This window comes from Mastigoproctus giganteus, chromosome 14 (genome assembly GCF_048544385.1).
Source record: "Mastigoproctus giganteus isolate SK-2022 chromosome 14, ASM4854438v1, whole genome shotgun sequence".
Taxonomy (NCBI): Eukaryota; Metazoa; Arthropoda; class Arachnida; order Uropygi; family Thelyphonidae; genus Mastigoproctus; species Mastigoproctus giganteus.
Window position 1 is genome coordinate 15,098,439 of NC_143588.1, and position 26,824 is coordinate 15,125,262.

Sequence of the window (26,824 nt, forward strand, 5' to 3'; positions counted from 1 at the left end):
TGCTTCTCTCACCTGCTGGTTTAGGAAATAATCATCCCATAAATTCACAAAAATCTTGATACTCTGTGAGTGACTAGCTCACAAGGTCCTATCAATATTGGGAAAGTTAGGCTTCCATTATAAGACATTTTGAGTTATTGGACACTATATATGTGTGTAGAGTTGTTCATTATTCTCTTTGCAGTCATTAGGCCTATAATACAGACTCCTATTCTCATTTTTGTTTTCTTGGTGACTGAACTGACTGAACATTGCACTGGCTGCCCATGTCCCCTGTGTGCAATGCTTTAGAATTTGTGCTTCATAACAGAGCATAACCCCCCCATCTCCTTCCCTGGCTGGTTTTTCTGTACACATTGAATTCCCTATATTCAAATTTTGAATTCCTTATATCTGAGGGTGCCTCCGTAGCCAGGTGGGAAGAAGCAGTAGTGCGTATCACATGCTTCTTGATTAGACCAGGTTCGAGCCCGTCACCACCAAATATGGAAGATGCGGAAAGGTCAGGGAATGACCACCGCATATCCCAGAGCAATATGGCCTTAGTTGCTAATGCTCCTAAAAACCAAAACAACCTTATACCTGAATAGTAACATGTCTCTGGTATCCCTACAATGTCTGTATTTGATGATTCCTAGAATTAGTATATATACAAGTATACCTGCAACTGTTTTTACCCCTAGCCCTGTGTTAGCCTTGTTACAGTCCATGTATTTACTTATGTTCTAATAGAATCACTTTCACCTCTGCCTGCAGCTACTGTTAATCTATTAGCCAGTGAACCCCCACTCCAAAATTAGCATTTTCTTTCCACCTAGCACTTCTTCAACAGTATCAACAAATATTCTTGCACCCCTTCTATTTCAGTGTATTCTATCCCTATAAAAATCTTCTGTGAACATGCACAGACCACTGAGAAAAATCTTACCATGGAGAGCCTTGCACAGTCTCTCCAGGCTCAAATTGATTGATAAATTTCTCAGTATGTTCACCTTCCTATTGTGTCTGGGAAAAATCTTAGAGGCTTTCAATTTTAATCCTAATTCATGATTTTTTCTCAACATTATACCTTTTAACGTTAAAAAGTATAATGTTATGCTCTGTATACTTTTTATTCAGATCCTCATCTCCTATCATAATATCATTAGTACCACTGTACAACAGTATTACTTTTTTGTGCCCTTAAAAGACAATAGCTGCTCTACATCATCTACTTTACTCCTACCGATTTACCCATTTCCTATTCCAGCTGTCCTTCTGCAAATTATATTTCCACTTCCCTGACAACTGAGTCACCCACTATAGCTGCTTCCTGTGGAGCATGGGCTCAAGCATTGGACTGGAAGCTGAGAGCACTCTTTTAATTCCTTCCAGGGCATCAAACATTTTCTTCAAGCCCTCATAATCCCATCAAAATGCCAAGTTTTTGCTCATTTTCCTCCTGTTCTTTGCAGTGAATGCACACAAAGGCATCCCTTATGGCTGTTTCATGTCCTGCTACAGTAGCTTTGCAAAAAGAGCACAAGGAACAGACACACACATAACATAATCCTGATTTGTTGGAGAACTGCATTCACAAGTTCTCTCCTGAACCAAAGCATTCCTGGTACTTTGAGCCCTTTGCTTTGCTGCTCTAGTCTGAGTCATGAAGTTAGTGTAAATTTAATTTAAAAACAACACACAAAACTAAGCGATCAAAAAGAACAACACTGCACTAATTTCACTAATTTAATGGCAGTACAAACTTCTTTCTTTTGGATTATGTTACATACTATGTAATAAAGCCACATTATTAAAACATGTTTGATATAAATTATACTTTATAGGCCTATTCTCATACTGATTGCACTCTTACAGAACTACACAAAAAACCTCCAAGTATCACCTATTTCAATACTATGACAATGGCAGCAGAATTTTAATGTTGTTATTGATGCAACATAATGACAGAAAATGTCCAAGTGTGATTTTTAAGCAATTACAAAGGACAAGTAATGAACAAATTCACTAACTTAATCAGTGAATCACAAATAATAACTATTAAGTCAAAAGTTTAAAAAAAAAAAAAAATTAAGCATTAAAGGAAGTTCCTCTCTATTACTCCCAAAAAAGCTGCTCATCCAGACTGAAAATAAAATGAGAACCATAATTTAACTCGAGACAACGAGCACTCTCAGCATGCACCATATCATCAGTTCTCTGATAAAATATAATTGAAAAATTATCTGATTTCTAATTGAATTAAAAATGTATCTGATATTTTTAATTGAATTACCAATTTATTTAAATGGCATATTAATCATAAGTACATCATATATCAGTAGAATCAAGCAAATATAATGGAAATGTGCACCACTAATAGATAATTTCATTTGATCACAATACGTGGTGATCATATCTTTCGATTACTTTGTATTCTTATATCTGGCGCACTATGGCCAGCCGACCGGGCTAGCCAGGTGGGTAAAGTGCCTGCCTGGCGACCCAAAGGTTGCGGGTTCGAATCCTGCCTCAGGCTTGGATCACAGTAAAATGCAAAAACCTTGGGAGGTGCATTATGGCCACAGAAGCTGATGCGCCAACAACTAACAAAAAAAAAAAAAAAGAAAGAAAGAAAAAAAAGCACTATGGCCATAGTTGCCGATGCGCCAAATAAATCCCGAAACAAACAAACAGTATTCTTATATAAAAAAATAAATAATAAATTAGATGAATTTTAGTTTTGTTTATAATGTAGGCACTGAAGTTATCACTTAACTTTTTTTTTTTTTTTGTTCCAAACTTTTTTAGTTGTATTCAGGTTGTACATTTTGTTTAATTTTATCTGTTTGTTGTTTTTTTGTTATTTTGGTTTTTAGGAGCATTAGCAACTAAGGCCATATTGCTCCGGGGATATGCGGTGGTCATTCTCTGACCTTTCCGCATCCTCCGTATTTGGTGGTCACGGCCTCGAACCCTGGTCTAATCAAGAAGCGTGTGCTATGCACTGCTGCTCCTGCCCACCTGGCTACGGAGGCACCTAATTTTATCTGATATCAGCTTAATGTAGTACAGATTTCAAGATGCCACAATCATAATTCTATGAAGATAGTAATGGAAGTGTGTTTTTCTAGGGATATAAAAATCAGGATTATAAAATATTTCATAAGAAATTTGTTGGAGCTGTTAACATGTGGAATGTTAATTTGAAATTATAACTGAAATTTAATTTTTAAATCTCGGCGAAATAAGCCCATATTTCACATTAGAAGAAACAAAAAAAAAAAAGTTTGGGTTTTGGAGGGACTGGGTATGCTGTTCACATTTTCATATAATTGTCAAGTTGACTGAAGAGTTACCAGCCATTCTTTTTTATTATTTGCTCTTGTATTATTTCTCCCTGATTGGGGGATTCCACTCCATGACGGGTACTGCTACCAAGTACACAGGGTGGATGTAATGTCTGGTGATATTGTTGGTCAAGGAACTCTCTGCAGGTGTTCAGGATTGTGACTTTCTAGAGTTCCTTATAGGTGTTCTCTGGGAGACCTATTGCTGCTAGGCTGCTATGTAGTGTCTTTGGCACCATACTGGTGGTTGACACGATGATCGGGATGGTCGTTACTTCTTGCATATGCCACATCTCCTTGACCTCACGTCTCAGGTTCGTGTACTTCCTAATTTTTTCCTCATGGGTTTTCTGGACATTGCTAGTGTTGGGCACCGCTATGGCAATCAGGTAGGTAGCCTTTTCCACCTTGTCCACAAGGGTTATGTCCGGTCTGTTGTGCAGGATGGTCTTATCTGTTATTATGGTGCGGTCCCAGTATAACTTGTGGGTTGGGGTCTCTAGTACTGCCTGGGGTTCATACTTGTAGTATGGTACACTTTCTTTGTTCAGCTTGTGATCCATATTTCCTCGCTGTCTTCTGATGTATTATCCTGGCTACATGGTCTTGTCTATGAGTGTACTCAGTCTGGGTGATCACTTTGCACCCTGTGATGATGTGTTGGATCATTTCTGAGGCCAGGTGGCATCGTTGCCATGTGTCATCTGACATTCCTGGCTCCTTTGCAATGTATTTGTGATATATTATTATTATTATCTTATTTACACTCAATCTACTGGATGTCATTGACTGGATTTGATCCTTTAACTATTGGACCCTTTCCAAGGGTCTAAGATAAATCAAAGGTATCGTCATAAAATATGTGCTGTTCCAAGTAGTACTGCTTTTTGTAATTGGTGAATTGAAATTTTATCTGCACCTGTGACGTTCTAGGCCTTTTGGAATAGCCCCAAGGGCACCAACGATTATGTGCAATACTGTTGTTTTTCTTTCCCAGAATCATTGCATTTCGATCTGTAGGTCTTCATACTTTATCTTTTTCAGCTGTTTCTCTTCGACTCTGCTGTCTCTAGGTATTGTGATATCGATTATCCATGCCTGCTTCTTTTCAATCGCTGTCAAGTTGGGGAATTATTATTATTGTTATTCTTTTATTATTTCTCTCTGATTGGGGAGGTTCCACCCTGTGACAGGTACTGCTACCAAGTACACAGGGTGGTTATTATTATTATTAAATTAATAATTAAATAAATAAAATAATTAGAAATATTATTATTCAGTGTATGAACCTTGATTCTTTAATGTGACTGATTTCTGATAAATTCACCTTAAACTACTATAACACAACAATTTTATAAAAAAAAATTTCTGAAATATTTTTACTTATTTCTTACACGCAAAAAATGTGAGTGAGTGAGTGATATTTATAGTATTCTACACATGTCCATAAAGTCTTCACCCATTCAACACTGATATGGCATACTTACTTGATATTTTGAAAATCAAAATATAGTTCATGCATTCAGTGTGTTTGTAGTCTGGATGCCATTAAACTGATTCTTTTTCCAGGTTCTTTGAGGCATTTTCCTAAAAATCAGTAAGTTCCAGCATGAAATTAACAGAGGCATCAGGCTCTTCCACTACATATTACTTGTGATCCATATTTTGCTTATTATGAAACTTTTTATATATTCAAATTCTCTCTTGTTATTAGAAAATAATTGTCTAGGACTTGGCTGAAATGTTGCATCCTCACTGATACCACGGATATTATATTTATACTACATTTGTGGTATGAGCAGAATTTTGTGGTGCTGCATGTAATTGTGTCAATTTACAGATCTCATAAAGACTGTGATCCATAATATCATGAGTTATTAATTCATTACAGTAACTTTTCCTTTTTTTTTTTATTGGTACCTGAACAAATTTTCCTTGCTTATGTATGTGTCATAATGCAGTTGAAATTAACATTACTTAATATTAAACAAATTGAATATTTTTCTGCTTATGTAGTTGCATGTAATAATAGTCTACAGACTGTTGCGAATTCATCACTTTCCAAAGCTGAATTATTTCAGTTTAGCCTAATTAATAGGCTACCAGGTTCTTTACAGACCCTGTTAGAAACAGTTTATATCCTGATTTGCAAAAGGAGTCATTTTAAACTACTTAAATGGTTGAATTGCATCAATACTGCTAGTGGTTCTTTATTATTAGATTAATTGTGCAATTCTCTGTGCTTTTTTCAGCAGTAGTAGCATTGTTATTTTAGACTATTGAACATTTTCACTCAGTAAGAAAACAAAAAAGTAAAGGAAAAAATCACTGTTACTGAGGTGACAAGACTTTATGGCATCCTTCATATGTAAGTTTATAGTAAATTTAGAATATTTTCTAGGTACTACAGTGAAGGTGCATGTAGTTGATTTAGAAAGTGAAGAAATTTCTCTTCCTTTTACTGTTCGTGGTCATCTTAGTCAGACAGTAGAGGAATTCAAACTACAGATTGCACAGGTATACTATATTTTTATAACTAAGAGGATTATTGAAAAGTTTTGTAACTCTATTCTATTAAATATACACACAGATGTACAGCATTCATAACTTAAACTTGCGTAATGTATATGTAGTGCCATTAAAAAAAAAACTCTAAGTTTCCCATTATTTATTTAAACATTTAAATTTGAATAATTACTTTAGTGTCACAGAGCATTCTGTAAGTAGTTGTACAGAAGGTGTTACAGTTAATGTTTGCAAGCAGATACCCCTTCTGATTGATCATTGCGAGTAGCAGTGATTGACATGCCTAACCTGCTACGGTTAGTCTTAGGGTGTTTATACTTCCCCTGTTTGTTAGTCTTAGGGTATTTATCCTTGCTACTGATTTTAAAATAGCAGCATAGGGGAGGGATAAACACCCTAACTAAGACTAACCATAGAGGGCTAGGCATGTCAACCACTGCTACTCGTAATGATCAATTAGAAGGGGTACCCACCCTTTGAACATTAATCAGTGTTACAAACTAAAAAGTAATGTGTTTTATGTGAAAAAAGGTTGTACCACTAAAACAAAAATTTATTAGTTACAATATAGGACTATATGTTATAAAATATAAAATATCTGTTAAAAGATAGAACTTTGAATAAGATTTGACAGCAGAGAATGGGCTCACATCTGGTGAGTATGGACTTGGCACACCCAGGGTCCTGAGCTGGATATCATCATTCCTCTTTTAGCTTGGTGATCCCCTTCTACTTCTCCACCTCCCCCTATCTCTCGGGATAATTCAGAAAAATTTTTTTTGGCTGGTGTAGCATAAGCCTCAGGTTTCCTTGCACCATATAGCTAATAATAATAATAATAACAAGTGGAACAGAAATTAGCCCTTTGTAGCCCAGCATTATTTTCACTGTTTTCCTCACACAAGTAATTATAGACCTGTTAGTTTAACTTCTGTTCCAGGTAAATTAATGGAGGCACTGGTTAAAGAAGCACTGCAGGATCATCTAGACAAGAATTCAGTTATAGCTCAGACGCAGCATGGTTTTGTTAAGGGCAGGTCTTGCTTGACCAATTTGATTGGATACTATGATGTAGTCACAAAAGAACTGGATGCAGGGAATAACTTTGATATTATATATTTGGATCTTAGAAAGGCTTTTGATACTGTTGCACATGGAAGACTGCTGCACAAATTGGAGCAGTGTGGCATTGGAGGCAAATTGCTGCTATGGATAAGGGGATGGTTGAGTGGCAGAAGACAGAGAGTGGTAATCAATGGACACTGCTCAACGTGGACTAATGTTATTAGTGGAGTTCCTCAGGGTTCAGTGTTGGGTCCGTTGTTGTTTTCGGTGTTTATGAATGATATTGATGATGGGATATCAAGTTTAATGTCCAAGTTTGCAGATGATACAAAGGTTGGCAGGGTTGTTAAGGACACTACTGACGCTATGCTGCTGCAACAGGATCTGGAAAGGTTGAACAGATGGGCTGAGAGGTGGCAAATGAAGTTTAACATTGACAAATGTAAAGTACTACATATGGGAAACAGTAACCCCAGAGCAACGTATCAACTCTGCGGTACTACACTGACAGTGGTGGAGAATGAAAAGGACCTGGGGGTAATTGTGCAGGCAGATATGAAGTTCTCTGAGCAGTGCAGACGAACTGCAAGAGTAGCTCATGGTGTCTTGTCAATGATATACAGGAATTTTTCTAGCAGGGATAAGGAGGTAATTATTCCCTTGTATAAGGCGATGGTTAGGCCACATCTTGAGTACTGTATACAGGTCTGGAGGCCTCATTTCAAGAAGGATGTAGAGCTGCTGGAACGGGTACAGAGAAGGGCAACAAGATTAGTGAATGGAACAAAGGGTTGCTCTTACGAAGAAAGGCTTAAGTTTTGCAAATTACAGAGTCTGGAGACTAGGCACCGGCGAGGTGATCTGATAGAGGTGTATAAGGCTTTGAATGGTTTGAGCATGCTCAATGCCAATGGGATTCTTCATCTTGCTCAGAATAATCACCTCAGAGAGCATAAATTCAAATTGAGGAAGGACGGATGTCGGATAGATGTGCGGAAATTTGCCTTTGGCCAGCGGGTGGTTGGTTGGTGGAACCGACTTCCATCACTTGTTGTTGAAGTTGATAGCCTAAACAAATTTAAAGCTCAACTGGACAGGTATTTCGAACGAATGGAGGGGTGAAAAGGGAGTGGTGTGGGTTTTTTTTTTTTTTTTTTTTTGGCTGATGCTGAATAAGCTTGCTTTCTTGCATCATATGCCTCTACTAATTCTAATGCTAAAAAAATGACTAGTTGAAATCTGATGCTCAAAAATTATTTATTTTTTGGTTTACATGAGCTAATATATAAAACAGCATAAGAAAACAGTTTAAAAGCTCTAATGCAATATTTCTTCTTGAAAGAAAATATTCACAAAACCTTCCATCTGGATAATTGACAATGTTTTTTTACTTTAGAGCCCCTACTTTGAATTCCCTGTTTTTCCTTTTGTGGATGGGCAGAGAAGCAGCATCCAAAATATCTGCAGATGTCTCTTCCTGCTAAATACAGTCTTGAAAAATTTAATTTTGTCTGTCCACTCTTCAGACATTATTTCTTTATATCAGTTTTTTTCATTTAGTCGCATTTTGATAATAACTCCAAAAATTTTATTTAATTCATTTAGTGAAACTAAACCCATTAACACCATATGGAGCAGTCAGAAACTGTCATATTTGTAAGAGTTTCTTCTTTTTTTTCCCTCAGTTTCTTCAGAAAGGTCTAACAATTTCTGAATTTCACCATCAGAAAGGCCTTTACTAGATCTTGATGGCATGTCTAAATACTTTCTTCTAACACAGATTAAGTTACTTTGCGACTCCTGCATTGAAAAAACAATGCTGCCTGCCAGTAACAGTCGAATATAAACATCAGTGAACATTACTTAGTTTTTCAGATCGTTTTTATAAAGTATAGTATAAATGATGGCAATACAACAGAAAAACAAATTTTATAGTCAGAAATGCTGAAATTATCAATAAAGTAAGCATTAAGGAATGCTAATTTCTTAATGCTTACTTTATTGATAATATGGGTTTTCCCTACTTTTTTAAATGATATATGTCAATAGTAAAATTTTTAGTAAGAAATTGGACATATGTCAGTGAGTTCAATAAAATATAAAATAAATTTTATATATTATATATATAAATATATAAAAAAATAAATATATATAAAAAGTTTTATAGAAATAGATTTTAAATAATATAAATATTTTTAAATCATAACAGCCATAATTGTCGTTGGTTGAAGACTGGAAACAAAGAAAAACAATGTTAAAAGATGTTAATAAGAAGCAGCAAAATCTTCCAGCAAATTCAACTCAAGGTGACCAAGAAATTAGTAAAATGCATTTAACTGATCAATATTCTCAAATAGCACATAAAATGTTCAACTTATTGATATAAAGATGAACATTGAAAAGAGAAAATATAATGAAGATTACATTAAATTTGGTTTTTATATCTTGGAGATGATGAGTATCTATGCCCACAACGTGTCATTTGTGGAGAAGTGCTCAAAAATAGCAGCTTGAAACATTCTCTTTTGTCTCAACATTTATAATCTAAACATGAAAACTATGTTGATAAATTCATTTAATTTTTTAAATGGAAATGGCAAGAATTAAAAACACTTAATATTGATTCATACATTTCTCTCAATAATCAAGTATGCAAAAAAGCAATTGAAGCTTCATATTTAATAAGACCAAATTGCAAAGGCTGGGGAAGCTGATACTTTTGCAGAAGAACTGATTTTTCCATGTTCAAAAGCAGATGCCAAGTGTATATTTGGAAATGTTCGGTCAAGAAGAGTTAGAGATGATACTCTTTTCTAATAGCACAGTATCTCACCAAATACATAAGTCTGATGATGTTGAACCAGTTATTGTAGAAAGAGTTTGAAAAAGTGCAATTTCTGCATCGCAGTTAGATGAGGCCACTGAAGTTTCTAATCTAGCAATTTTAATTGTATTTATAAGTTACCTGAATGATAGTAAAGTGGAGGAAAATCTATTTTGTTGCCTTTTAATAGAACCTACAACTGGTGAAGGTATTTTTAATCTAATGATTCGTATTTGAAGAAAAATAAATTGGGCCTTTTATTTTGGGATTTGCACAGATGCAGCAAACTTGATGACAGGAAAATTTGTAGGTTTAGTTACTCGCATAAAAAACATTAATGCAAATATATTATAGACCCATTGCAGCATACTTTGGCATCGAGACGAATGCCTCAACAGCTGAAAAGTGTGTTAGGTCAGTGCTGCTTACCAGTGCGTGACGATTCATCTGTTACCAGTCCACGACAATTTGTATTTTACAAAAGTATCAGTCTGCAGTGGATTGAAATAAAAGAAACTGGTCCTTCACCGCAGATAGTTTGGAAAGCACTGTGTTAGATGATGCTGTCAAAATGGTTAATAGTTAGTTTGCCTTTCTCGTGGAAAAGTAATTACCCATTTATTCAAGTTGAGAAAAAAACTTTGTAGTTTTCTTCACTGATCATCCTTTTCACCTTAGTGATAGTACAACATATTACAAATGGCTACAAAGATTAGCATATTTTGCAAATATCTTTTCAAAAATAAACTTAATTAATTTATCATTACAAGGTTCAAATAACCATTTTCAATGTTAAAGATAAGGTCGAACATATGATAAAGAAATAAAAATTTTGGAACAACACAATTGAGTTGAGTACGGAGTGCTTTAGTATATTATAAAATTTTTTGATAGAAAATGAACTAACTATGGACCAAATTGTCAAAAAAGATATCAATAAGCATCACAAATTTTTAGAAGTGACTTTTAGGGATTATTTTCCCCAAATGCTAATAAATTAAATTGGATTTGTAATCCAGTCAGTGCATACTCGTCATTGGCTGATGACTAAACTATGGATGAAAAAGAAAATCCCATTTTCTATTTCAACCAGTTTTGGACTACAAACATTATTCAACAATAAAAATCTTATCAATTTTTGGCTTGGATTAAAAAATTAATATCCATCACTTAGTGACAAGTTTGCAGAATCTCTGTAACTATTAATATTATATGTTATGCACAATTATTTAACTTCTTTCATTTTTATATAGATTACAGTTTTTACGTAATGTTATAGATTTGCAAAATAAATATATTTTTCCATGATATACTGATTTTTAATTCTTAAAAAAAGACCCACTATTACCTATTGATAATTATTTTATTATTAGATATTAATGTTCTAAATTTTAGCAGTGAAAGAGAAGCAATTTTTCAGAAACAAACCATAGTTATTTTAAGCTTAATGATTTAAATCTAAAACTACTTTAGAGAATATTAATTGCCCGTGGTGTTCATGATATAAATTTTGTGTTGAAAGGCATTTTCAAAACAAAACAGGTTAGGAACTGCTGATATAGTGTAATGTAGAGTTATGTTGCTCACCTAGCCTCTTAGACCAGTTACTGTACCAGGCATGGGGATCCGAGCTAGGTATAAGGTATGATGCCCTGGCAGGGACAACCCCAAAGTCACCTGGGCTTTCCAGGGGGGAGCTTAAAAATAATAAAATAAAATCTCTTTATGAAATAAGCACAAGGGATGTGTAAAAAAATGTATAGGAGAAATGGAAAGTGGGCAAAAGAGGAGAATGCCCATCTATGGGTTTGGCAAAATAAAGGGGAAGCTCATGGTGCCCACAGAGAAGAGAAAGGCGGCTGGGCCCTCCCTGGAAGCCCTGTCATTCACCATGGTGATCCTGCACTTAAAAGTGCTAGTATGAAGATCCCATGCTGAGCAGGAAAACAACGTAAGACCAGATCGAGAAATCCAGCCCAATAGGAGCTGTCCAAAATCAAAGGTGATGGAATTGCTGGGTCAGAGAGAAAGTCCTGTCCGTCCCAGAAAAAAGATCCCATGTCAAGCAAGTCAGCAGCATCAGCAGTTGATACTATGTGACTACGTTGGATGAGTGACTCCATTAGTGGAAAACTGATAAATGCATTAGTATTAGTTGAGGCATATGATGCAAGAAAGCAAACTAATGCAGCATCAGCCAAACAAAAAAAAACCTCCCTTTTCACCCATCCGTTCACTCCAAATGCCTGTCAAGCTAGCCTTAAGTTTATGACAAGAAATATGCATTTAGTCAAAGCTTAATAAAGAGACGGCACACACCTCAATAATCCGTTGTGGTTATATGGATCATAAAACAGCAGTGTGAGAAATCATTGGTTAAACTAAAAACAGTGTTTAAAAATCGCAGTAAGAAAAGCGTGGTTTAAAAAGAGTAATTGAAAAAACTTAGGCTAGAGGAGGAAGGATGCACCATATTGTCCTCTAGTTGTCTGAAATTAAAATTAAAAAAGGATTAAGGCCAATAGTCGAGAATGATGGACTTTCGATAGGTTCACCTTCTTCAGTTGGCGATAAAAAGAAGAGCGAAAGGGTTGCTGCAGATCTTAAGTCCCCGAAATGTTATGCTGGACACGTGTTAATTTAATTCGCATGAGATTCCAAATGGTAGACAAGGTAGGTTTCTTTATATTTATTAAAAGGGGCACCTAGCTTATTATAGGTAGAAAAAATTATAGAGATATCAGTGTTATTGAAGATAAGACGTAATCGTAAGGGAAAACAACGCAAATGTTGGACAGGTTGGATTTTTTTATAACTGGGTTTGGAAACACTTAAACTACTAATCTTACTTTTAACAGTTGGATTAGTTTCATGGGATATTTCCTGGCTATAAATTTGTCAGTTTATTTAAGTTATCAATTTCCACAACAAGAGATGGAAGTCTGTTCCAGCAGTCAATTACCTGCTGGCTAAAGGCAAATTTCCGCACATGTCTTTCCTCAATTTGAATCTATGCCCCCTCAGTTCGTAATCTGAGCAAGAGGAAGAATCCCATCAGCATTGAGCTTGCTCAACCCATTCAAGGCCTTACACACCTCAATCAGGTCACCTCGCAGGTGCCTAGTCTCCAGGTGCTGCAATTTGCAGAACTTAAGCCTTTCTTCGTAAGCGCACTGCTTTGTTCCCCTCACCAATCTTATGAAATAATGATAAAGTATATATCCAGTAAAAATCTTTCATTATAAATAAATAAATACTTTGGAGCTTTCAAGGCTGAATGTGCCTCTTTATCAACAAATAGAATGGAAACTTTAGAGATAAAAATTATTTAACAGATACAGAGGTAGGCCATTCAACCATTAAACTGGTGTTCATTGTTGCTCCATGGACATGCGTAGTTTTGCCTCCAGCACTTATCTAACTTAAAACAGTTGCCTCTAAGATGGGTGTAGTCTCATGCCTTTGCATGAGACTACACCCATGCAGCGGATTACACAATATATTAAGTGACTCTAACCAGAGGCTATGGCGAAAGTGTCAGGACTGATCAATTACTTCGTAGTCCCACTTGGGATTGAGGTCGTGGTGGGTGGACCAGAAGTGTTCTACGATTGCGGACTGGTCGGTCTCAGCAAGGCGAATCGATCTGTCGTGTTCTGCAAGGCAGTCTTGAAGCTGCCTCGAGGTCTCTCCTATGTAGCAGCTGTCACAGTCTTTGCAGGCTATGCAGTATACTACACTGCTGCGTAAGAGAGGGGTGACTGGAGTCTTTGTTGGAAACTAGAGAATGTAAGTTTCTACCAGGCAGCTGCACACATTTTATGTGGTATTCTCAGAGGATTTTTGAGATCCGGCCCGACATGCCTGGATAGTAGGGAATGTAGGCGGTAGGTTCATTGTCCTGAGTCAATGGCGGTCTCGGGTGGACTGTGAGCTCCTGCACTTGTAATAAACACTTGTCCAATATGTGGGTTGGGTAGCCACAATTGATCAAGTCTGTCCTCACTGGAAATCTTGTTGCGCCTAGCTTCATCTGTGCTGTTGAGATGGCTAGGGGCATGGCTGGATCTGTAGTTTGTGAACTGTCTGCACCACATTGGCTTACAGTATACTGAGGTTTCTAGATGTGGGCCCATGCGTTTTACGAGGACATCCAAGAATGGGAGACGGATCTCTCCGTCTCCCATTCTTGTGTGCAGCTGCCTTCCAGAGTCCCTGTCTATCAGAGTTTATCCAGTTCACTCTAGAGTGAACTGGATGAACACTGATAGACAGGGAATTGAGATATTCTAGCAATGTTGCTTCAGAGCCATGTGGGATGATGATGATGATGAAGATGTCATCAACATATCTGCACCATGTTGTAATAGGTACAGATGGGTTCAGGAATATCTATTCTTCCATGGTGAAGTTGGCCACAACGGAACTAACTGCTGCAATGCACCTACATATGAACTATCCTAATATATTGCACATCATCATTCTTCTCTTTCTAGGTGATTCTCTTCTACTTTTGTGTGTCTCTCTCTCTCTCGCAGGGTAACTTGGGAATTTTTTTTTTTTTTTTTTGGCTGGTGCAGCATAAGCTTCGGTCTTCCTTGCACTATATAGCTAATAATAATAAATAATAATAAATTCCTTACATTTCTTGTAGGAAATACTATCCACACTGTCACTAACAGTGGCGAGTTCATTCACCTTATTAAAGGGCTCCCAATTTCTGACAACGAGGTCATGGCATCATTTGATGTAGTGTCCCTATTTACATCAATCCCAGTCCAGCGGTCCGTGAACTGCACCAAGAGGCTTCTAGAGAATGACTCACCTACCAAACAGAACATCACTGTCCACTGACGACATGACATCTGTACTGCCCTCAACCTTGCTTGTCAGGCAGCATCTTTACCTTTGAGGATTCCTTATACCAGCAGGTACATGGCACTGCCATAGGTGACCCCTGTTAGTTCCGTTGTGGCCAACATCACCATGGAAGAACAGATATTCCTGAACCCACCAGTACCTATTACAACATGGTGCACATACGTCAATGACATCTTTACTGTCATCCCACTTGGCTCTGAAACAACATTGCTAGAATATCACAATTCCCTGTCAGTGTTCATCTAGTTCACTCTAGAGTTAGAAGTAGATGGATCTCTCCCATTCTTGGATGTCCTGGTAAAACACATGGGCCCACATCTAGAAACATCAGTATACCATAAGCCAATGTGGTGCGGACAGTTCACAAACTACAGATCCAGCCATGCCCCTAGCCATATCAACAGCACTGCCTGCACTCTATTATCCAGGGCTTGGAGCCACTCCAGCACAGATGAAGCTAGATGCAACGAGATTTCCAGAGTGAGGATAGACTTGTTCAATTGTGACTACCCAACACACATATTGGACAAGTGTTTATTACAAGTGCAGGAGCTCACAGTCCACCCGAGACCGCCATTGACTCAGGACAATGTACCTACCGCCTACATTCCCTACTATCCAGGCATATTGGGCCGGATCTCAAAAATCCTCCGAGAATACCACATAAAATGTGTGCAGCTGCCTGGTAGAAACTTAAGTTCTCTAGTTTCCAATGTAAAGACTCCAGTCATCCCTCTCTTACGCAGCAGTGTAGTATACCACATAGCCTGCAAAGACTGTGACAGCTGTTACATAGGAGAGACCTCAAGGCAGCTTCAAGACCACCTTACAGAACACAACAGATCGATTTGCCTTGCTGAGACCGACCAGTCCGCAATCTTGGAACACTTCTGGTCCACCCACCACGACCTCAATTCCAAGCAGGACTACAAAGTAATTGACCAGTCCCGACACATTCGCCACCGCCTCTGGTTAGAGTCACTTAATATATTGTGTAATTCGAGAGCCATGAAACGCTGCAAAGGCATAAGACTACACCCCATCTTAGAGGCAACTGTTTTAAGTCTAGATAAGCACTGAAGGGAGGCAAAACTATGCACATCTATCCAGCAACAATGAACACCAGTTTAATGGTTGAATGGCCTACCTCGTGCCCTCGCACACTTCACTGCACACACAATTCTGTGTCCGTTAAATAATTTTTATCTCTAAAGTTTCCATTCTATTTGTTGATAAAGAGGCACATTCAGCCTTCAAAGCTCAAAAGTATTTTATTTATTTATAATTAAAGATTTTTACTGGATATACACTTTATCATTATTTCATATCACTATGGATTCCAGTACAACAGGCCCATTTATCCTCACCAATCTTGTTGCCCTTCTTTGTACTCATTCTAGCAACTCTACATCCTTTCTAAAATGAGGCCTCCAGACCTGTACACAGTACTCAAGGTGTGGCATGATCATTGCCTAGCATTCACGAAGTTTTGCCATGACCAGGAGAAGGGCGATATGTCTGTATGAGTTGGGGATTTTTGGAGTTTTTTTAAGTATTAAGTGCACATTGGCAATGTCTTTCCACTGGATCATTCCTAGTCTTCTGGGAAAGATTTCTTATAAACTGCTAGTAGAAGTTTAGGAAAAAATAAAAGGTAAAATGCAGCCATTATCAATCCACTGCAGGATGGAAGCCTCCTCGACAATTCATGCTGAGGGAAATGGACCATAATCTGCCACGCTGGGCCAGTGCGTGTTGGCAGATCGACCATATTCAGCAGTCAGGGGCTTGAACCCCGATCTACTCAGAGCATGTGCTACTGCACTCCCGCTCCTGACCACTTGGCTACGGAGGCTGCAAACTTTTTAATTATTTCAGCTTCAAGCCTGTTGAGACCGAGTACACTGAGCCAGTACAGCAGGAAACCAAATTTCAAATTCAAAAATGCTGACAGGTGCACTGGATGTGACATTGAACTGGAAGTGGAATTTTACAATGTCACGGTGGGTCCGAAATCGGATATTTTTTGTTAAAACAATATTTACAGTATATTTTTTCAGTAAAGTAAAGCAAGATTACTAATGACAAATGCATTTCTTTGTTTATTTAGCAAACATTATGGGAACAAAGGGGTGCTCTTACCAAGAAAGACTTCAGTTCTGCAAACTAGGTGCCTGCAAGGCAGTCTGATTGAGGTGTTTATGGCTGTGAATGGATTGAGCAAGCTCAGTGCTGATGGGAGGATTTTTTCCTCATTTTCAGGCTACACATATGAGGGGGGCATAAATTAAAATTGAGGAAAGATGGTTGCAGAATTGATGTGCCTTTAAGCAATGGGTGGTTGATTGCTGGAACAAACTTCCATCTGATGTTTGGAAGTGGGTAGCTTAAATAAATTCAAGAGAAAAAAATAGACAAACTGTTGGAGGGATGGATAGGTGAAATGGGAGGGTTTTTTTTTTTTCTTGCATCAATTGCCACTATTAATATCCTGGACATTTTCAGTCAGTTAGTTCTAGCCAGTGTACTTGGCAGATTTAAATCTATTTGTTTATTTCTTATGGGAATTTCCCAGACACTATGTAGAGAAATCATCCACATTTGTTTGAAAATTGAAAATTAAAACTTACCATGGAGAGCATCTTTTATGACTCACTTTTTTTTCTTTTTTTTTTTTTTTTTTAATTTCAGCAGAAATATATTTTGTTTTTTAAAACACATTAAAAAAGTTGTTTTAAATATTTAAAATTTTTATTAAAAATTAAAAAAGTTACATACAGTAACTACTTCAATCTATTAAGAAAATATTATATATTTTTGGGGTCATGACACTGCCAAGTTGAATGTATTCAAACTATTCAATGCCAAATGAATGTTTGTTTCAGCAGTCAATTACCGCCTGGCTAAAAGCCAGGCAATAATTGATACCTCTCTGATGACAATCTGTTTTACATTTGTCCCTTTGTATGCATTGTCTAAGAAAGGGTTAGAGTGCAATCAGTGTTTAGTTTATTCAATCCAAATGCAATCTATGACACATTACTCCAAAGCACAGCTTTGGAATGATCTGATGCATCAGCTCTAAGTCAATCAACTCTGCTTCTCGAACAGAGTGATCTACCAGTCAGACAGTCATGGCTAGCTCTGGTGAGAGCCCAGAGAAAGTTATCAGCCCAACTGTATCATCACAACATTCAAGTTTGGTGGAGACAGCATGATGGTCGGTGGCCATTTTTCATGATTTGGCGTGGGACCATTGGTTGTTCTGTACAAAACCAAAATGCTGAGGTGTAGCTAGAAGTCCTTGACAATAATACCTTACCTATAGTGTGACTATTTCGGAGAAGGTCTATACCTCTATCAGCAGAACAATGCTCCATGTCATACTGCTTACATTGCATCATAGTAACCTATCAGATTGGTTAGACAAGCCGCCCCTTAACAAATCCATGCTGTATTTGCAGTATAATTGCATACCTGTCCAGATTGTCCTGCATTACTTCCTTAAGCAGTGATTCCATAATTTTCCCTGGAACAGACGTTAAGCTAATAGATCTGTAATTATTCATGTTGCCTTTTGATCCCCCTTTATGAATTGGGGACACATTTGTAAATCTCCAGCAGTCCATGGTGACCTAACCTGAATCCAATGATGCTCTCATAATTATGGTGAAGGATTTGCTTACCTCCTTTGATGCTTCCCTTAATATAATTGGATAGATTCCATCCACCCCAGATGACTTTTTTTTATGTCCATCTTCAGCAATTCCTTCTCCACTTTCCTTTCAATTATCATAAAGTTATTTAGCTCCTTGTTAGAGTTTGATAAACTGTTGGCATCCCCTTGCCTAAAGAATTCCTCATGTACGGATGTAGACGCAAAATACCTATTCAGTTTGTCTGCAACCTGAGCAGGTTCATCAACAGTGTTAACCCATAGACATCCAGTGGCCCAGTGTGATTCAACTGCTTTCTTCTACTGTTAATATAAAAATAGAGGTCTTTGCATTCTCTGCCAGAGACTTCTCATAATCTGCCTTAGTTCGTGATTTGATTACAGACTAATTTATATCTACCATAGTCTTCTGTATCACTTGATAATTTATGTGAATCCCATACACTTTTCTTCTCTGCCACATGTCTCAATAGTTCATCTGGCATCTATTTAAGTTGAATGCAAGAAAACTGGTGGAGAAGTATTCCATGGAGACTAGTGACTATCATAAAGGCTAAAGGTTTTTTCAGCACGTTATTACTTTTCCTTTAAATAAAGGTTATTTGTAGATATGCAGGTGTCAGGATATTTAGGGCAGTTATACGTATATGAATTTGTATCCAAACTTACAATCCCACCAGTTAGTGCCTATTTTAGCACTAACTAATTTCAGACATGCTGGAATTTGCTAATGATCCTGCAATTCCTTACTGACATGCAACAGTCACACTCATTACATTCATTTTGCTTCTTTTTTTTTTTTTTTTTTTCATTTTGCCAAATTAATTAAAAAAATAAGGTTTTTATTTATGAAAATCATAAGGTTTCTATTTGGAAAAAGTAAAGTTTATAATAGCAACAGTAAATTAGCAGGATAGAATTCTTTTACCAGATTTACAGGAAGATTTTTATATATATTAGAAATATTAAACTATAAAATTATAAGAAGTATTAAGGAAATATTAATCTTCAAAATATACATGATTTAATCTGGTGTCGAATGAGAAACATAACTAAAATAGCCTATGCAGGATGATTGCTTATCAGCTTTCTTGTTCCCCATCTGTACTGAATTAATTTTTTAAAAAAATAGAGTAACAATTATAATTTGACCAAATTTTTTTTCAGATATTCGTACAGCAGACTCTCGATTTACTGGGATCAGATTAATCACTTCAAGGTTTCAAATTAAAAAAAAAAAAAAAATCAACCGGAAATCATAAATTTCAAGTAATAACTAGAATAGGTATAAACAGATGTTTTGCAAGTCTTAAATCAGTGACAAGAAGCGTGTTATACGTCGTCATTGTGAGATTAATGTACCCATTATCTTGCAACCTCCGCTGTCTTCACAACTGCCGCTCAAAAAAAAAAAAAAAAAAACCCCCAAATGTTTAGTTTGTTTTAGTGTGCTGTGCCGATTGTTGTGTTCTGTCGCACTGCAAAAGGCAAAATTTTGTTTCTTTATGCATGTCAGGGATGTCGGAATTTTTTTTTTTTATAATAACTTTTTTTTTTTTTTTTTTGTTGTTGTTGTTTAGAAATCGCGAAAATGATGGACAAACGCAAGAGTTGTGCTTTCAATTAAACAAAAACTTGAAATTATTCAACAAAAGTTTGAAAACGGTGCATCTGTTAAATCTCTATTGAACCATTATAATGTTGGTGACCAAACCATACACGACATTGTAAAAAATAAAGGGAAGCTATTAGATTTAAAATTGACATCGTAAAAAATAAACAGAAGCATCGTATTGGACATGCGAGTAGTGCCTGGTAAGTTTTTTTGTTTTTTATCTATTGCCATACTTTTTACACAGCAACCTGAAAAATGTTCAGGTTGCTGAACATTTTTCGATACAGTAAGTCCCTGACTTACATTATGTTATTTATAATTTTTTTATATGACTGAAGATTTCAATGAAGGGGACACACACATTTCACTATAATAACGTAAAAACCCACAGAATTCCAGCTATCGGTATTATCGCAAATGCAAAAAGATAGAGTTTACTACCCATTTATAATTAATTGAACTAACAGAAAAGCCCAATAACCTGGAAAGTGCAAATTGTTTTCATTGTTTTATGGCAGTGACCATCAGAAATCTGCTTTAATAAAATGTGAGCTCAAAGGATGTATGAAAATGGCCAAACATCAACAAGTATCGCGTGGAATTCAGATTTGTCGGTGTCAACAGTGAACACAATAAAGGAGGAAGACAGAATACGAAAAGCAGTCGGCACCAATAAAGGTCAACTACAAAGGGTACTAGGAAAGTTTTGCAATACAGCTTTGTTTATTTAATTTTTTCAAAGTAATTTCCTCTACATTCAATACACCTCTCCATCCTCCGAAACCAATCTTTAAACCAGTTCTGCCAAGTTTCACTAGGGAGTAAAGCACACTCGTTGTCCCAAGCCCGTAGAAGGTCCTCATCTCTGGAAAACCGCCTCCCTTTTAGCTTCATTTTCACATGCGGGAACAGTGCAAAGTCGCAGGGAGCAAGGTCTGGACTGTAGGGAGGGTGCTCGAGAAGTTTCAGTCCTGTCGTGGTCAAATATTCGGTGCAGGCTTTGGCACGGTGAGCTGGAGCATTTTCGTGATGGAGGTACCAGGTGTCCATTCTTGACTTTGGCCACAGGTTCTTCATAGATCCAATGACTTTAGGCAGGCATTGTTCAGTATACCACTTAGCTGTGACTGTCTTCTGCGTGTCCAAAGCGACACGTTCCACAATTCCACTCGATTTGAAAAATACAGCTATCATTTTCTTCTTTACAGATCGGGATTTTCTGACAATTACGGGTGTGTCGTCATCATCAAAGACCCAAACTTTGATTTGAGCCTTGGTCGGCAGATCGTAATAGTACAGCCAAGTCTCGTCACCTGTCACGATGTTGTTCACATACCGAGATTGTCCCTTATCAAACTTTTTTAACATCTCCCGGCACCAAGTCACACGTCGTGTCATCTGCTCTTCAGTCAGTTGATGCGGCACCCAGAGAGAACAAAGTTTCTTCATGTGCAAATGATCTTGCAGAATCGAACGAATTGCTGGTGCATTTAGGCCCAAAGTATCCTCTATCTGTTGGTAGGTCACTCGCCTGTTTTCGTCAAGCATTTTCCTCACAGCAGTAACGTTTTCCTCCGTAACTGACGTTCGTGGCCTTCCCAGCCTCTCAGAATCCTCCAGAGTGAAATTTCTCCTTTGGAATTCTCTATACCACCTGAATATCGTTCTACGATGTGGACAATCATCATCTAGTGCAAGAGTCATTTCTTCTAAGCACTGGTCTATGGTTAAACCACGCACGAAATTATACCGCAAAACTGTCCTTATCCCATTTCGTGACCACGATGCCATCGCAAGCACTTTACACTCTCACAACTAATGAATAACTGAGCCCATCGACTTGGCACGGCGGCTACTATGCACGTATGAACATGTCTCAACATGCAGCAACAAGCAGCTTCCTGTGATTCATTGTTGCGTCATATTGCAAAACTTTCCTAGTACCCTTTGTATAATAACCAAGGCTACAAAATACATACCAGCTTTTACAGTACAGTAACATGCGTTTTTTGTTCCTTAGGTTTTAATTGAACTAATTAAAAATATATAACTATTTTTCTATATTTATAACTAATATATAAAAAATATATAAATAATTAATTGAAAAACATATAACTATTTTTCTTCATTCTTCTGAGAATATTATGTGATTTTTATAATTTTGGCATATCAGGGATATAGTAGCAATATTTTATTAGTCATTTCCAAGTTATGTAAAACTCGACTTACATAAGAAGTCCTGGAACATATCTCTTATGTATGTCAGAGACTTGCTCTATTTTGGATTATCCGGGAATATTTTTTTACCATCTATCCCGGAAAATCAAGAGTCTGCTGTATATTACTCTCATATGATTACAATTTCTTATCTTATGTTTTTTTTTGCTGTTGTTGTTTCTCTTTATTTTAGACTTTAGGCATACCATCTTTACATATGCGTATTGTTCTCGAAAGATATACAAATGATCTGCGATTACTGAATTCACCCAGTAAAACATTGAAGTCTGAGGGGTTTTATAGAAGTAATAAGGTAAGTATGATAAAAACAGTCTCCTTTCTTGTTATACATTTAGTCTGATATAATGTAAACTTAAGATAATTTTTTTTTTTTTTGATAATATTATCTACAAAATTAAAATAAAATTATTGTTAGGGTTTGGACAAATTGTGTTCAATATTTTTTTAGCATAAGGCATGCTTGTGAATTTTAAGTGTTATATTACATGGGAAATAAATCACCTATATGTTACAATTAAATTAAAATATTTTTCAATTTTGTATTTCTAATATATGTCATAACTTGCATAATGTGGATATTATGGCTTTAAGACTGTTTGAATTTGTCCCAAGTGTTACAGTGATCAAGTAGCTCCTTGTGCTATTTAAATGCAAAGTAACTTTTGCACATACCTCAAGAGTTCTTATCTGTTACCCCAACTGGATATATTATCTAGAGTTCTGGGAGCAGAAACGTTTCAAGTGAGCGGTTAGCTAATGCCAGGGAAGAGAGCCTAAAAAACTTCAAGGGTTGTGTTAGGGTAGTTAAATATACAAGAACAGTAAGTCTTAATTTATATAGTAATGTAACGATGTAATGTAATGTAACAAAGTGTCGTCAATAAAATGAGCGAATTCGAACTGCTGGTTAAAACAAGTAACACGGACATAATATGGCTTACGGAGACGTGGTGCCACCCGGAAATTGGGGATGATGAGTTTCACTACAGCTTGTATAATGTATTTAGGAAGGATAGGGTAGATAGAAGGGCTGGTGGGGTAATGCTTCTTATTAGAAGCAGCCTGAGTGCAACGATAGCTTTCCCGGATTCAGGCATTTCACATGCTAGTATAGAATCTGTATGGTGTGAGATAGTTGGAAACAAAGGTATAATGTAAGTAGGAATAATCTACAGACCAGGTGATTGTGAAGGTTATGACGAAAGCCTCTACATGCAAATGGAATGGGCAAGTAAGCGTCAATGTCTTATTATGGGTGATTTCAATTTGCCTCTAATTTATTGGAGTAAAAGGGAAGGAAACTCGACATGGGGAACAATTTTTAAATCAACTAGATGACTGTTATTTGTATCAACATATCAGGGAAAGTACTGGAGAAAAGAATATCCTAGACCTCATCATCACCACCACCCATGAATCAGATGACATAACAGGGCTGACAGTAGAGGAACCAGTAGCAGGAAGTGATCACGGAGTTCTACGGTGGATGATGATGAGAGAGAGGTAGCAGTGGTAAAAGACAAAGGAATGGGTTTTAATTTCAGAAAAGGAAATTACGCTGCCTTAAGGTACTACATGGCCTCTATTAACTGGGTAGATATCGCACAGAGAATGAATACAATTGAACTGTGGTATGCTTTTAAAACATTAATCACAGATGCCCTGAATAGAGCGAAGTTGAAAAATATGTAATTAATGATATTGAAATTTCGCAAGATTATTTAATGAAAAAACTTTCGAGCCTACAGGCCAAGTAAGGCTCCTGGAGTTGATGGAATATACCCTATAATCTTAAGGGAGGTGGCAAGTGAGTACTGGAGAAAAGAATATCCTAGACCTCATCATCACCCATGAATCAGATGACATAACAGGGCTGACAGTAGAGGAACCAGTAGCAGGAAGTGATCACGGAGTTCTACGGTGAATGATGATGAGAGAGAGAGGTAGCAGTGGTAAAAGGCAAAGGAATGGGTTTTAATTTCAGAAAAGGAAATTACGCTGCCTTAAGGCTTGAGGCTAATTATGCGAGCATCACTAGACTCTGGAGAGATTCCTTTGGATTGGAAAAGTGCCAATGTATCTCCCATACATAAGGGTGGCTCTAAGAGTGAAGTGGGAAATTATCGACCTGTCAGTCTGACTTCAGTGGGAGGGAAAATCATGGAGGCAATGATCAAGGGTGGAATTCAGGATCATTTGGATCGAATTGAAATTCTCAAGGATACTCAGCATGGTTTTATAAAGGGAAAATCATGTTTAACAAATCTGGTTCGCTATTTTGAAAGGGTGACTCACGAGCTGAACATATCAGGCAGAGCTGAACATATCAGGAGAAAAGAAAAACAGTGAAACCAATAAATGCAAACAAACTTGCCTACGCTCAGAAAGTAGCAGAGAGATGTTCCATCAGAGCTCAGACCAAAATGCCCATCCCACCAAAAAAGTCATTCACTCCCATCACATGCTACCTGTTAAGCTCAATAAAACCCACATAGAAGGATCAATCAGCTGCCACTCCTATATCCATACCTCCTAATGCTCAACTAGTAACAAAAGAAATTGTTGGAAAAAAAGATAAGAAACCCAAAGTACATTCTAGCTCTCAAGAAAAAAATGGATGCCACGGAGGTGGAGATGGACACAGGACAACATCCATACTTCTCCAAAAGAGATAAATCCAAGACTAAGAAAAGTAAGCCCTCAGCATTTTGGAAACTGCCTGATGTATCCACCAAGCCAAAATAATGGCTAAATTCCTACAGTGTAATTTTCATGGATTCTGGCAAAATACTGATGACATCAAGCCCCCCCCCCCCTTCTGCAGAAGCACAAGCCACTTTGCTCTTGCTTGTAGGGGACATATTTCAAGGTAAATAAACTCTTCCTTTCCTAATACTACTACTACTACTATCATATGTAAGGACAGAATTGGGGTTTGGACCTGCCCATGGAGGAGTTACCATCCTTGTGAATGACCAGACCCCATTCCAACCTGTGCTTCCTTCCGCTAACTCAAAACCAATAACAATCTGCCTTACGGTAGGGTTTCTATTAACAGTTTTTTCGATTTATCTGCTATCTGGGGCTGACATCTCCCAGACAGACTTTGATGATCTCATTGTGCAGCTGCCAAACCCTGTGGGATAGCACTGACATTAATGGAAGAGGATGTATCATAGAGCATCTGCTCACTGACAATAACCTCTCTCTTCTAAATGTGGGAACTAACACCTTTTTCCACATGCATACCCATACATTTACTGCCATTGATCTTTCTGTCTGCTGCCCTTCTCGCCTCTCTTCACTAAAATGGTAGATGGCAGAGAACATTTATGGAAGTGATCACTTCTTGGTGATAACCACTCTAATTAATGAAAGGAACCTAAAGGAAGACCGTGTCTTCCTTTTCCGTTATCATAATGGAAGTTTGATCAGGCTGCTGCAACTGTCATATCAAAAACATCTACCCAGTTTCCACCTTTTCTCAAATCCTGGCGGAATTCAGAAAATACATAGCAACAAAAGAGGCGCAAAACAAAGCTTGGGAGATATTCCAATGATATCCTACCACGGCCAATATAATAAACAGCATCCAGAGCATGCTACATTTGCCATTGGAGTCAAAAGATCCATTTCATATCATCAATTCCTGGATCCGTTTCACATCAATTACCCAGTCCACCAGCACTAAGGTGGCCTGGGATAAAATCCAGAAAATGATGGGAAAATATACTTCTCATCCTTCATCAATCCTAGAGCATAATGGATGCACTATTGCAGAGCCAACTGCAATAGTTGAAATGATTAAGCACCTTTCTTCAAAAGTATGCATCACCTGCTCCTTCTGTATAACAATATCTTTACTAAAGAGCAGCCGCCTGATGCTTGCTGGTATGGCAACCAGTCTTGCCTTTGCAAAGCCTGAAAAGGATCCTAAAATTCCTACCAACTGTTGACCCTGACTAGATGTTTGTGAAAAATCCTGGAGAGAATAGTTAATTTTCATTTAATGTGGTATTTAGAATCAAATGACCTTCTCTCCAGCATCCAGTGTGGCTTTCGAAGAAACAGATCTACTCAGAACCATTTAATCAGACCAGAAACATCCATTCAGGATGCTTTCCTAAAATAAGAACATCTGTTGTCAGTATTTTTTGATATGGAAAAAGCATATGACACAACTTGGAGATTTGGCGATTTATATAGCCTCAGTCTTAGAGGCCACCTCCTCATTTTTATTAAGAACTTTCCAAGTCCATGTAGGATCCACCCTCTCTCGTCCGTTTTGCCAAGAGGAAAGAGTAATGCAAGGATCAGCTTTAAGTGTTACACTTTTTTCCATCAAAGAAACAACTTCCTCCAACTATAAACAGTGCCCTCTATGTTGATGACTTTAGTATATTTTCTCAGTGAGGGTTATTGAAAGATGACTGCAACAAGCCCTTGATTGTCTTAATTCTTGGGTACTTGCTAATGGATTCAGCTTCTCACTGCAAAAGACCATTAGTGTACATTTTTGTTATAAGTGTAATCTTCATCCTGAACCTGAATTGAGGCTTGGACAAAATGCTATTCCAGTAGTGAAAGATACAAAATTCTTGTGACTTGTATTTGATAAAAAGTTTCTCAGACATATCCGTCAACTCTATACAAAGTGCATGAGAGGCTTG

The 26,824-nt window shown here is 37.2% G+C and overlaps 1 protein-coding gene across 3 annotated transcripts in view; it reads left to right on the top strand.

Moving 5' to 3' along the window:
• Positions 1 to 26,824, top strand: part of LOC150074989 (ubiquitin carboxyl-terminal hydrolase 47-like) — a 486,634-nt gene that overhangs the window by 346,942 nt on the left and 112,868 nt on the right. For all 3 annotated transcript variants that reach the window (XM_090388947.1, XM_090388945.1, XM_090388946.1), the window contains exons 21-22: positions 5,731 to 5,846; positions 22,327 to 22,446. In XM_090388947.1, the coding sequence (XP_090245073.1) occupies positions 5,731 to 5,846; positions 22,327 to 22,446 (236 nt within the window). The remainder of the gene's footprint in view (positions 1 to 5,730; positions 5,847 to 22,326; positions 22,447 to 26,824) is intronic.